General features: G+C 37.0%; 2 protein-coding genes across 3 annotated transcripts in view; both read right to left on the bottom strand.

The window, feature by feature from the left end:
* LOC148073817 (cilia- and flagella-associated protein 161-like) overlaps window positions 1-2,598 on the bottom strand; it is a 3,117-nt gene extending 519 nt beyond the window's left edge. The window contains exons 1-7 of the mRNA XM_087796923.1: window positions 2,485-2,598; window positions 1,786-1,875; window positions 1,498-1,715; window positions 1,357-1,438; window positions 1,257-1,292; window positions 361-483; window positions 230-303 (exon numbers count right to left, since the gene is read on the bottom strand). Of these exons, the coding sequence (XP_087653049.1) occupies window positions 230-303; window positions 361-483; window positions 1,257-1,292; window positions 1,357-1,438; window positions 1,498-1,715; window positions 1,786-1,875; window positions 2,485-2,553 (692 nt within the window). The 5' untranslated portion in view covers window positions 2,554-2,598. The remainder of the gene's footprint in view (window positions 1-229; window positions 304-360; window positions 484-1,256; window positions 1,293-1,356; window positions 1,439-1,497; window positions 1,716-1,785; window positions 1,876-2,484) is intronic.
* A 126-nt stretch (window positions 2,599-2,724) lies between these two features.
* cers3b (ceramide synthase 3b) lies at window positions 2,725-12,013 on the bottom strand. Of its 2 annotated transcripts, XM_087796919.1 has the most exons (13): window positions 11,906-12,013; window positions 11,731-11,825; window positions 11,362-11,412; window positions 10,857-11,030; window positions 10,629-10,746; window positions 7,356-7,474; window positions 7,238-7,295; window positions 7,033-7,083; window positions 6,876-6,968; window positions 6,670-6,798; window positions 4,929-5,035; window positions 4,716-4,869; window positions 2,725-2,983 (listed from the first exon to the last, which is right to left on the bottom strand). In XM_087796919.1, exons 1-13 carry the CDS (start codon window positions 11,984-11,986, stop codon window positions 2,867-2,869), a joined length of 1,347 nt encoding a protein of 448 aa, XP_087653045.1. In that variant the 5' UTR covers window positions 11,987-12,013; the 3' UTR covers window positions 2,725-2,866. The 2 variants fall into 2 exon arrangements, with proteins under 2 accessions (XP_087653045.1, XP_087653046.1); XM_087796920.1 differs by lacking the exons at window positions 11,731-11,825; window positions 11,906-12,013 and adding an exon at window positions 11,507-11,681.
* Between the last annotated feature and the right edge of the window lie 1,278 nt (window positions 12,014-13,291).

Here is a 13,291-nt window from a genome sequence, read left to right as displayed (position 1 = left end):
GATATGTTTTTCCTTACCTGTATTTAATTGTATAGAAAATCTCCACAATAAAATCACAAAAAGATGAGTTTAGGATTAATAATAATAATAATAGATTTAATAACGATCCAATTCTATACATATTATTGGGTCCCTCGTGAAAGTCACAGTAAATAAAGTGGCCCCTGTTGCTCTTGCTGATCTTAAATCAAGCCGTGACTGATCTCTTGAGACTTAATGAAGATTTTACCACAATTCATGGTTTTCAACGACAGCCAGAGCCTGGTTGGTCTTGCAGTGGACGATCAAAACTCTCTCATTGGCCTGCGACGAAACCACATGTTGCTGATGAGTGTAACGACATGTTGGAACAAGACTCACCGGGACAGGAAGACCCTCAAACTCAAACCTCTCTTGAGGGTCGAAGTAAACGATCTTCCACCAGGATTCGAAGGTGGGAGACTCTTCCAGGTTGACCTCTTGGAGGCGAGACAGCTTCGCACACTTGAAATGGAGACAAATGAAGACTTGATTGAAGTAATAAATAGTAAACAACAACATTCACTTCAATGACAAATTGATACATTTCATAATATTTGACAATTTAAATGAGTAAAACAACAGACCTAACTAGAGTTCCCCGGTTTATACTAATAATGATGTATTGATTAGACTTTTATAATATGTACTTTACTACATGTAGCCACGTGTCACCATTATGTCATATGTCACCAGTTCTGTGACACATAATGTAAGGAAGTAAGTCATTTATATTTATAGAACGCTTTTCTAGACCAGGGTCACAAAGCACTTATACAATAAAAAAAAAATACTGAAAAAATATATCCAAAATGTATTATGGTTTAGATTTTATTATGGCATTCACCCATACCCTTTTATAACTGAGTTGTTCTTGGGGTTATCTTAGTCTTTTAAGTATATATTTTATTGAGTTTTCTTTTGTTTGTTTAAGCGCTTTGTGACCCTGGTCTGGAAAAGCGCTGTATAAATATAAATTACTTACTTATATAAATATAAATTACTTAATTACATTACTTACATAAATTAAGTACTTACTTAAATATATATATTTCTTTCACTACTATTTTAACACTAAAAATAGTATACACTAAAAAACTAAAACTAAAAAAGTGTTGATGTCATTCATGTGTGTACTGCATTTGACATACTTCAAATAAAAAAAATGAACGTATACAGATTCACAAGTTACAAATACAGTTTGTTGAAATGTTTTAACATTTGTTCAGATTCCTCACCTTCTGAAAACTCCTCAAATCACTTTTCAGGTAAAGCTGTGAGAAGATCAGACAATTCATTTGTATTCTGGGTTTTTAAAATGTGTGTAAAAATACTTACGCCTCCTGCTAATCCACCTGCTGTTTTAAGAGCAAACGCCTGCTCATAGTGCAACACATCACCGTCCGCCTCCCCGTCCACACTAGAGGAACACAGTCAACCATGATACCTGTCCTGCTCTAGATGTTCTGTGTCCCATACCTGGTGACGACGAACGCCGTCCGAGCACACGCCTGAAGAAGTCTCCCTCCACTGAGCCCACACGGAGCCTCGATAGCAGAATAAGGGATGGTTCTTAAGGGGTTCACGGAGGCGTTGACGCTCAGAGCGGAGCTGCTTCTGTTCTCCCCCCCTGTGTTCACCATCATCACAACATCCCCATAATGCACCACTCTGTCGGTGGATGGAGAGAGCTGCGTCTGAACACAGGGATCAGGTCATTTAAAAGTTTGGATAATGAACAATATTCCTCGTGTTAAGACGCTTTACCGGTCTCATAAGATTCTCTTTCAGGAAGTCTTCTTTTTGGGAGCTCAGTTGTCCTCGTAGAGCTTTTTCCTGGCGCTCCTTATCAGCATCCTGAGGATCGATAAACATGGACAAGTCGAACAATATACTTTTATTTGATCTACTTAAATACATCACTCTAGTAGGAGTTTATTTTTATCTAATGGTGATTTAAGTTGAATTCTATTCAACTCATTTTACTATACTGTTGTATATTTATGAGTAATCCTTGCGTCACCAACAAACATCTCATCTATTACAAAAATAAATAACATTATTTAATCACAACGTTTTGTTCACATGTTATTAGGAGTGTTATGACTTGATTTTTCAACAAAATCTAACTTAAATAATTTAAAAAAAAATGTGTTGCAATTTTTAAACTTACTAAAATGAAATTCAATAGCCTTTTTAGTAAAAAAAGAAAATTATAATAATGTTTTTTCTTTTCAAATAAATACCCCCTTAAAAATACTTTACTACTAAAAACAATTTAAGTATTTTTTTTCTTGCGCACATTTTTTCGCAAAAATAAACGCACATATTTTCATCGGTTTAGATTCTCTTTTTAAATATAATAATAAACGGGTTATTTAACTATATCCCACTTTAGGTCGAGCATTAAAATGAACATAACTGCTAGTCGTGCTAAAGCTAACTCAGCTACATTTCCACACAAACCTCTTTTAGTTGCTGGTCTTCGTACCAGTTTCCGAGTCTCACAGATGTTCTGTATCTTCTCTCAGTCATTCTGCGGAATGTTTTCTTGACTTTTTCTTCTTCAGTCTGGCGCAAAGTGTGTGTTCGTTTCCATGGGAACTGAACCTCTTAACTCTAGTCGACGGCAGCGCCAGCTTCCCACCACAAGATGGCGACATCGCACAACCAACGTGAAAGACTCTCATCGTTCATCGTCAAACACTCGTCATTTGTCTTAAAAGTCCAGTTATTTTATTAAAACAAGTCAGTGTGTTCCTTCAGTTTTTCTTCTACAGTGATTTCCCGCTGCGTTCCAGTGCATTTTATATACAAATGTGAGTATGTCCGTGTTTATACTTGATCGTCAGTGACCGTTGACTGCTCGACCTTTGACCCCATTGATGTGTCTGGAATTGTGGTTTTTGTCACTCGGTGAGTCGCTGTCTTGCTCTTCTTCATCGCTCCGGTCGTCTCCCTCCAGCTGGAGAAAAATGAAAGAGAAGAGAAAGTGAGCGGTCATTATTATTGTCTCCAACAAAGCGGCGGTGTTGTGTGTAGGAGCAAAGTTTAGAACCACACCCTGAACACAAAGAAGACTTTCACCACAGACCTGGTTCTTCAGAAACTAGACTCTCAGGATCACGTTTGTGTGAAAAGATAAGAGGCCACGAAACTGGACAAAATTAAATATTTCAGCAAACAGTAACAAGTAATTTATTTTATTTATTATTATTATTTTTATTATCATTCATATATATTATCATTTTCAGTTAGTTAGTATTATTATTTATTGTTGTTATTATTTAAAATAGATGTACTGTAAGTTTTAATGTGAATGTTTTATCATTTTATGAACTGGAAAATATTGATTCAGAACCTGTAAAGTTTCGAGAGCAGCCTGGAAACACATGTGATCTAAATAAAATGTTTCGTTTGCTTTAACATATTTTTTGGAATTAAAGTTAAATAATAAAGTCAAAAGTTCAAACTATGTATTTTCACACAAAACTACAAAAGCCAAAAGAGTGCAGCCTTCTGCCAAGGTGCTAATTTTCACCATTGTTTTTTATTATTTTCAGCCCAACATTATTTCCCTTTATTTATTGTATCTCAGCAATTCTTCATCATTACTAATATAGAAGATGGTAATAAGCTCACAGCAGGTGGCGGTAGAGTTAAATAACTTGCTTGCACAACACACACAATAGTACCTTTTTAAAAAAGGGAGTGTACTGGGACAGTGGGACAGTGGGTTTGACTGAATTAAAACAGAGGTATTTTCATAGATTAGTCAAGTGTAATAAGAATGTATACTACCTTGATTGATCTTGTTATGGAGTAATGGACTCGATGTTCCACATTTTCAATAATAGTTACAATACATGTAGAAAATATTGACACCTGTATTTTTCGATATGTTCTTTTTTATTTCTTTACCTTATAATACTTTTTATGTATTTCTTTACCTGGTGTGTTCAAACACTTTGTGCCTAAAAAAACATACAATCCCTTGGTTTTTCTTTCAATGGCAGTTATGTTTAGGATTTCATATCTCGATGTGGTTGTGTTGGAAAATGTGTAATAAAAATAAAGTTATAAAGTCATAATCCAGAACAACAAAAAAGCTCTTTCAATTTCTTTTTCATAATTAACAGTAACTGTAAATATCATTGAGATCCTTTTATCTGTTTTTTTTAGTTGTTGTGGTAACATCAAGTAAGTAAGTAAGTAAGTAAGTAATTTATATTTTTAGAGTGCTTTTCCAGACCAGGGTCACAAAGCACTTAAACAATCAAAACAATATTCAATAAAGTATATACTTTAAAGGTCAAGATAACACAGAGAACAACACAGGAAGACAATCAAGACTTTTGATTGAGATTGACTGAGGCATATGAAATGACATTTAAATGCATGTCAGTGCAAAGTGTTACTTTTTGAAATAAAAATACATAAATTCAACATTTAAGGACAATTATTTTGATTTAACATTTAAATATAGTGGTTTATTGTGTAATTTTTGTCCTTTTCTTACCTTCATTTGAAAGCAAATGAAAAGGAAAAATCAATTGTGTAAAGTGTAATAGTGTTTTATAAAATGTGAATGAAGTTTGTTGTGAGGGAGAAGATAATAAAGAAAGTGGAAGGTAAAAGAAGACATTGAAAGAAGAATAACATTGTGAAATACAACTCTTATATATCCTGGAACACACCTTGCTGAAGACGCACTTGTAGAACATCCGTGAGATGAGGACGGCCCAGTAGACGTGCAGAACCTGCAGCACTAACAACATGACGTTGAAGAAATAATAGCCGAAGAACGCTGGATACCAGTCCAGGGGATACACCCATGTGCAGTGGATTAGCCTGCAGGACAAAATGTCAACACGTTAATCTCAGAAACACCTTAGGAACACATCACTCACCAGAAGGGAAAGATCACCAGCCTGGTCACCATGAAGAGGATGGTGAACACGAAGAACACGCCGTTAGCTGTCTGGTTCCACTTGGCATAGTTGATGACCTTTGCACCCTAGAATAAAATAAAATAGACAACAACTCTTAATTATGGATTTTCAAATGGTTATCTTGATTTCTTCACTTCCACTCTGATACTGATTCATCACCTATTTAAAATTTGTTTTCTCCTCTATGTGTGAGTCTCAATGTCACAGTTGTTTCTTCTGTTATACAGCGCCACCCACTGTTCAGCTGTTGTAAGTAAAGTTAAAAATAAAAAAATAAAAAAATGTAACTTCATATTATTAATTTGACTGTTGTTTCATATGACATTATTTTAACTCCAGTACTGATAGCCCACTCTTTTTATATAGAAAGAGGAATCTCAAACTTCATTTTATTGGAACCAATGATTCTTCTGAGGGTTCTTCTTGTCCATCCTCTCATCTCGTGCCTCACATCAGGGGGTCAAACTCAAACACACAAGGGGCAGAAATCTTAAATAATTCTTATTCACGGCCGAAAAAAAAAGAAGATATTTGTGCTAAACTGACCATAACAGAAAGTTTGGGTCTGATTGCAAACTTGCTTTTATAACTAGCCTTAATATTTCTGCCAGGATTCTTCACAGTGTAGGGGAACCTGTATACGGCGCAGCAAGCACCTAAGGTGCGAGCACTGTAGTAAGTAAGTAAGTAAGTAATATTTATTTATATAGCGCTTTTCGAGACCAGGGTCACAAAGCGCTTAAACAATCAAAAACAATATTCAATAAAGTATATAATTTAAAGATCAAGATAATACTGAGAACAACACAGGAGTTCGAGAAATTCAAGGAAGAGCCTGAACAAATAGAAACGTCTTAAGATGTTTCTTAAAGGAGTCAGTAGATCCATCAAGCGCAAAGAGAGAGGAAGATCGTTCCAAAGCTTGGGAGCAACAGTCTGAAAAGATTTCTCTCCTCTGGTCCTGAGTCGTGTGCGTGGAACCATAAGTAGATTCTGATCCACAGACCTCAGAGCCCGAGCTGGGGTGTAAGGCTGGATCAGATCAGTGATGTAAGGAGGAGCCTGACCATGAATAGCTCTGAAAGTAAGAACCAGAATTTTAAAGTTGATCCTGAAAGAAACTGGAAGCCAGTGAAGAGTTTTAAGGATCGGAGAAATGTGAGTTCTTCTACTAGAGCGGGTCAGAATTCTCGCTGCAGAGTTTTGAATCAACTGCAGACGAGACAGATCCTTCTTGTTAAAACATGAAAACAAACTGTTACAATAGTCCAGACGAGAAGAAACAAACGCATGGATTACAAGCTCCAGATCATGTTCTGACAATGTTTTCCTATAGGTGAGGTTCCGGGAAATGTTGAATATGTAACACTCTGAAACACTATTTCCTGCATTTCGAGGGACAAAATTTGTGAAATAAAGGCAGAAAATGAAGAAAATCCCCTTCTACGCCGCTTGAGACACAGCATCGGGGCCCAATTCTCACCTTAGGGGGCGCCTACGCTGAATGGCGATGTCGAGAACGCTGTCTGAGTTTGGTGTCTTTCATTAAACACATCAAATACCTTGAATTCAACAAGTTATTCAAGTCTCTATATAATTGTTGACATCCATTATCTCTGCACTTTAGCTTAGTTTTTCCATCTTGGCATCTTTTCTAACAGTCATGCAGGCGGATCAAGGACTAGTGTTCTGAACTGACCTCTAACAGGATATCAGAAGAGTCGTGGAGCGCCATCACTAGAGTCCCGACCCGGATGTAGTTGGAGATCCAAGAGAAGCTCAGAAGTGTCAGTGTGGCGAAGTGATGGATCACCTGCTCCTTGAAGTCCTTGAACAGTTTATTTGAAAGAAAGTCAGAATTCTATCCACTCACTTCTTGGATCATCGAAAATATTGAAAGGTCACCTTTCGTTTCACATCAAAGGTGAGGCTGAGAAGCAGAGAGAGGTAGAAGCCCATCTCCAGGTGGTAGTACCAGAACTGTGAGGGCAGCATGGACTGCAAGGAGGAGGACACACTCTTTATCTCTCAGAAGAAACATGGGTGACATGTCAGAACTTACCTGTTTGGGGAAGTCAACCCACACTTCCCTGAGATCATAGAGCCACGGTTTCTAGAAAAAGAAACATCCAAGTGACGACCAACTCTATTGAATTAAGATCTAGTTACCAGAGAAAGAGGGTTGCTTATGAGTGTGAGGAACACTCTGGAGCAGATAGGAGAGACAGGAGTGACGGCAGCACCGAAAAAGAGGCAAACACACTCACATCGTGAAGCGCCAACATTCCGCCGACAAATGCAAAAAGGTAGAAGACGCATCTCCAGCTGTTGTGGCGGAAACATCATGAACGACTGGATGGAGACGTTGGGAACGACGAGACGCACCTGGCTTCACTGAATCTCTTGCGGAGAGGAGCACGGTCCTGGTTCCTCCGTCTTCTGAACCACACTTGAAGCTTGGCTTCAGTCCAACTGGTCTTCTTGCACAGAGACGTGACATCAGCCTGGAGGCAAGATTTACAACAATTATAAAAACATCTAAGATTGTGAGGATCTTACACATCATTTTGGGGTTTGGTACATTTTAGGGGTCTTGTTCGAAACCGAGGAATGACAAATATCTTTTATTGATTAATGATGAATATTTAAAAAAACAGTAACTGTCAATGTATAACATGTCACAAGTCAATGTTTAAATCTAAATAGTAAGTGCTCAAACCTGAAAAAGAGTACACAAATCGAAAATACAACATTTTAGAATTAATATTATTAATATTAGGAAGTAAGTAAGTAAGTCATTTGTATTTATAGAGCACTTTTCCAGACCAGGGTCACAAAGCGCTTAAACTCAAAACAATATTCAATAAAATATATACTTTAAAGATCAAGATAACACTGAGACCAACACAAGAGTTCCAGAAAATCAAGGAAAAGCCTGAACAAATAAAAAGGTCTTGTTTCTTGAGGGAGTCAGTAGATCATCAAACACAGAGGGAGAGGGAGATCATTCCAAAGCTTAGGAGCAACAGTCTGGAAGGAATTCTCTCCTCAGTAGATTCTGATCCACAGACCTCAGAGCCCGAGCTGGGGTGTAAGGCTGGATCAGATCACTGATGTAAGGAGGAGCCTGACCATGAATAGATCTGAAAGTAAGAACCAGAATTTTAAAGTTGATCCTGAAAGAAACTGGAAGCCAGTGAAGAGTTTTAAAGATCGGAGAAATGTGAGAAGTATATTACAGTGTATTAATTACACCAAAAAGCGTTTTTAACATATCAATATATCGTTTCTAAGGATTTTGTGCTGTTTATTTTGTACATTATTAAGGTTAGGAATATACAAAATACAAACAATTTATCCACAAATGTGTTTTGCTGTTTCTTAAATGTGTCTGTGATGCTTGAAATATATATATATGCCTCTGTATAAAATGGTTTATTATCATTATTTTTCATTCAGGTTCAAACACCACAAGTGTGCACACATTTGTTTTACAGGCGCACATCTTTTCTCCTTTCCAAAAATGTTTTCTTCAGATTGTTTTAGACAATATAATGTATCTAGAAATATAGAAATAATATAAAAAAAATATTACTTCAACTAAATGTAGTTAACATAAAACAGTAGAACTCTGTTACTTTTTCAAGTATCAGTACAGTTGTTAACCAATAGAACCAGAACTGAGCTCTTTGTCAAGACCTCAGTACTTCAGGACACACTGATAATAGATATTAAAGGAGGGACAGATGATCTTCAAAATGGAGTTTTCTGCATTTTGAATTTAGAGTTCAAACCAGGCCGACAGGACAGGAATATTTAATTTCAGTTATAGTATACTTAATTAACTAAAGGCATTTTGAGCATAAAAAGCCAGTAAGCTCCTCCCCCACCTTTGACTCACTCATGAGGAAGATGCTTAAATATCGTGATGTGGAGAAAATTTAAATTAATTCTCGACGGCATCAATAGTAAAAAATGTCGCTCGATGAAACACATCACCTGTAAACCAGGTCAGATAAACATCCTTTGTCACTGGAACGAAGACACTGTATCAGCTATTATTTATGTATCACAGCCATCTTTTTAATGTAACTGCAAATTGTCCATTAAAAATAAACGGAAGTAAACTGATACCTTGAGTATCATGAGGCTTCAGCAACACATCAGTATTTGCCAACATCATCATCCTTCACACAACACCATCTTCTTCATATTCTCTCATCCCTTAAATAAATCCTAACTACTCGTCTGGTTCCTTCACATCCACTAGACAACAAACATGATTACACTTCTGACACCAATTTTAACACAGATTGGGGCAAGAATTACATTTTTTAATTCTGCATAATATAAAGTAAAGGAAATTGACCTTTACATGCTGTAAATCAATAGATGTTATCAAGATATTCATCAGGGCTTAAACCATTAATAGCATCATAAGCATGTGCTACATATGTAGAACCAAATTTAAAGCAAATAAACTAGACCAGAAAGTGAATTATCAACCAGCAGGGATCATAACAGCAGTCATGTCGCTGTCCTAAAGTTTACTTTTACTTACTGATTTATAACATGATATTGTTTTATATCTTGTATATATATCTATAAATGTATATGTATAAATGTACATAAATATATGAATTGTGTGAATCCTGTTTTCTTCTGACCTAAACTTTGTGCCGCTTCCCCTCTCACAAATTCTTATCCGATTTTAATCATTAAAACTTTTTATCAATTCATCTCGTTTTCGAAATGCGGGCTATGTTCTAGTTTTCTTCCACTCTTTCTTTTATTCCTTTCTCTACCCCATTCATTTCAATGGGGAAATTCTTCAACTCATATTTCAACTCCTTCTGCTTTGACCTTCTACTTGTACTTTTACTACTACTTCCACTACTACTTCTACCATCACTTATCTACTACTACTACTAGTTGTAATTGTACTACTAATACTACTGCTACTTCTATTTTTACTACTAATTCCACTTATTCTACTTTTACTACTAATTCCACTACTACTTATACATTTACTACTAATTCTACTACTTCTACAACTACTTCTACATTTACAAATAATTCTACTACTTCTTTTAATTTTCTACTACTTATAAATTTACTACCAATTCCACTTCTTCTACTTTAACTACTAATTCCACTACTAATTCTACTACTAATACTACTACTAATTCCACTACTACTTCTACTACTAATACTACTACTACTTCCACTACTACTTCTACCATCACTTATCTACTACTACTACTAGTTGTAATTGTACTACTAATACTACTGCTACTTCTATTTTTACTACTAATTCCACTTATTCTACTTTTACTACTAATTCCACTAGTGCTTATACATTTACTACTAATTCTACTACTTCTACAACTACTTCTACATTTACCAATAATTCTACTACTTCTTTTAATTTTCTACTACTTATAAATTTACTATCAATTCCACTTCTTCTACTTTAACTACTAATTCCACTACTACTTCTACTACTAATACTACTACTAATTCCACTACTACTTCCACAGCAAAGCAGGGTCAGCACAGTGCATTTTTCTCCTACTGCTACTCCAAATATATATATATATGTTCTTGATTGATTTTAGTCACAAATCATCATCTCAGAACCATTGAGTTGAAACTCACCTGAGATGGAACGCGAGCTTGGCTGCAGAAGTAAGTCTCTAAGGTTTTGTTCGGCTGTGCTTTGCGACGCAGCTTGTCCTGAATCCCCCAAACATCAGCCAGCGGGGTTGCCACACACCTGCAGACGACCGACACGTGAGCCACAACTCTGTCATCTACAACTCACGCCGTTTCCTAATCGTCTTGTGCAACGTAATCCCGGTTGTTCCGACATCGGATGGCTCTCACCTCTCGAACAGGAACCGGACGAGGAGCAGGAAGAAGGCGCAGGGCAGAGCAGCGTAGAGGTGCGAGGCTTTGGCGTAAACACGACCTTCGGTGTCCTCCAGATCCGACCAGGAGACGTTTTCAGGCAGCCACAGACGGTCCCACCAGATCCACTCCTGGACTGTTTGAAACATGCTGGACACAAGCAACCATTCAAACACTTTATTGAAAGGGAATCATTCAAAAATGAAAAAAAACTAAGACAGTATACGTCATAACTTTTGATGTGGTCACACGTCAACAGGAAGCCTGCAGATGTCGTACGATGTCAAAGTACAATAAGATAAACAAAAGGGGTGAGGAGCAGAGCACCAGATTACAGAGAAGTAAAGTCCTCTCTAATGTGGACTCGTACGCCCATAAATAGAGATAATAATAGACGCGGCAGTTAACTTTCCAATGTAAACCGACACTTGTTGAAGAAGTCAAATAACCAGAGAAGCCACGAGAACAAGAGAACACATACCTGCAGGCGATGTTGCTGGGACCAGTTCCAGCAGTGGAGAGGAGAAGTCGGCTGGAACACAGAGTTAAAAGTAACCCAGAAACATTGTCATTAGCAGGGTTGACAAATATATCAGCAGTTCCCAAGCTCATAAGTAAACACTCACCTTTTGTTATCCCTCTCTCTCTCGCTCTCTTTCTTAAAAACACCTACGTACAAACTCTATCGCTCAAATCTAAGCTAGAATGTCGTCCTGCTGCACTTTTGTCAAACCACTCTGAGAGTAGTGGAAGGAAAATATTGACTCATGTTCTTAATCTGCATGATGCACCTGAGTGAGTGCGAGGCAACGATGAGGCTTCAGTGCGTTCTGAGCATGTGATCGCTCACCTGGGTGGAAAGATTTGGATCCCACCCTCCTGTTCACGTCTCCTCCTGGGATCGCTCGCCGTTCCAAAAGAATGCTGCGGGAAGCTCTGGCCGTCCTTTAAAGGAGTTTAAAATTATTTTTCACAGAGATAAAGAAGACACCGTCACCGAAGCAGTGGATGTTTGTGTATCTCACCTGCAAGAATTCCCATTGGAATGCAGGGAAAACCCTCACAAAGGCCTCATTCTCTGGTGGGAATGGGGAGGAGTCAGGCATCTACAGGGAGGTGAGAGAAGTGTGAAGGAACAAGACATGGTTCATCCCTAAAAGCCTTAAATAAAAACACTTCTAAATACTTCCTCAAGTTGTGTGTGAGAATATATTGTTGCGGTTATAACAACAGTCACCACACGGTGGCACCGATGACACACACAAAAATCAACATGGCTTCATATTGCGACCTACTTTAAATTACATTTTTTTCATTCTATATAAATAAACCTTTAAAGTGTATCATTTGTGTAGTTACAATGCAACACATTTTTTCTTGATACAATGCAGTATTACAGTAGGATACAATCCCAACTAAACGTTGTTGTATTTACTAAATAATTAAATAATTGTCCATGTGTATGCAGGGCTGTAACTTGGTGAGCTGGCCCTCAAATTAGGCAAACTAAGTGGTGACCCACTTAGCTTGAGGAGGTCAACTGAAGCTACCTGAATAAGTCAAGTCATGCTTTAAAAAAATATTTGAAGAAGTGCAAAGGTAGTGATAAAAGTGGTTAGTGATAAAACGCCTCTTTCTGCCTTCATTTGACAGTTGAAAGTAAATTATGAGGCCATTAACAGCTATTATAAATGCTCCAACTGGGTCTTATTCTCAAATGCAACATAAAGATAAAGGACAGCATCTCTTAAAACAAAATATATCAATACATGTGGGAGGGTATCTTGTTTCAAGGGCCATTTGATCCTTTTTTCAAATGTTTTCATTGCTCTTGACATGGAGGTTAACAACCCTCAGTGACTTGTCTTCAATGACGAATATAACTAACAGTATTGGATCTGGCTATAGCTTCAATAAAACCTGTAACCTAGTAACCAAGCAGTTTCTGAGACAAAAGTAACTTTTTTAGAAACTGTAAAGCAATTAGAATCAATGTTAAGATGCTTAACCTTTTCCAAAAAAGTAATGTGATGGTCTGTGTTTATCTATGTCAGCAAAATAACTCAAAAACAGATTACATTTTCAGTAAATGTTGACAGTGGAACTTAACATTTGGTGCAGTGCAAAATAACCATCTGGATCCATGAATCATTAAAAAATGTGTCACTCTCTGTGATGGCAATAGAAGTTGTCTGTGACCTTTGAGATTGTTTTCCAATCATTCTATTTTGTGTTGTGAGCTCAAGGAACTTATTTTCAATAAACAAATAACATGTATGGCAATGTTAGGTAAAAGTGGATATGAGGGTAAATCTCCATCTTGGCAGTGTTATAATAGTTGTTTTCCTTTACATTAAGAGTCGTCTTAAACACTTACATTAACTTTGAAGGATGGAAAGAACGTCACCTTC

The sequence above is a fragment of the Callionymus lyra genome, chromosome 8 (genome assembly GCF_982586985.1).
Source record: "Callionymus lyra chromosome 8, fCalLyr1.hap1.1, whole genome shotgun sequence".
NCBI lineage: Eukaryota > Metazoa > Chordata > Actinopteri > Syngnathiformes > Callionymidae > Callionymus > Callionymus lyra.
The sequence above is the reverse complement of the archived record's forward strand: the minus strand, read 5'-3'. Positions and strand labels throughout refer to the sequence as shown.

Bases quoted from the DNA above. Each gene is read 5' to 3' on its own strand.
- cers3b (XM_087796919.1), bottom strand. From the start codon at position 11,986: ATGCCTGACTCCTCCCCATTCCCACCAGAGAATGAGGCCTTTGTGAGG. The intron at 11,413-11,730 runs GTGAGCGATCAC...TCTGTGTTCCAG, and splicing joins ATCCAAATCTTTCCACCCAG to CCGACTTCTCCTCTCCACTG. The intron at 5,036-6,669 runs GTCAGTTCAGAA...ATTTTATTCTAG, and splicing joins CTTCTGATATCCTGTTAGAG to GGTGCAAAGGTCATCAACTA.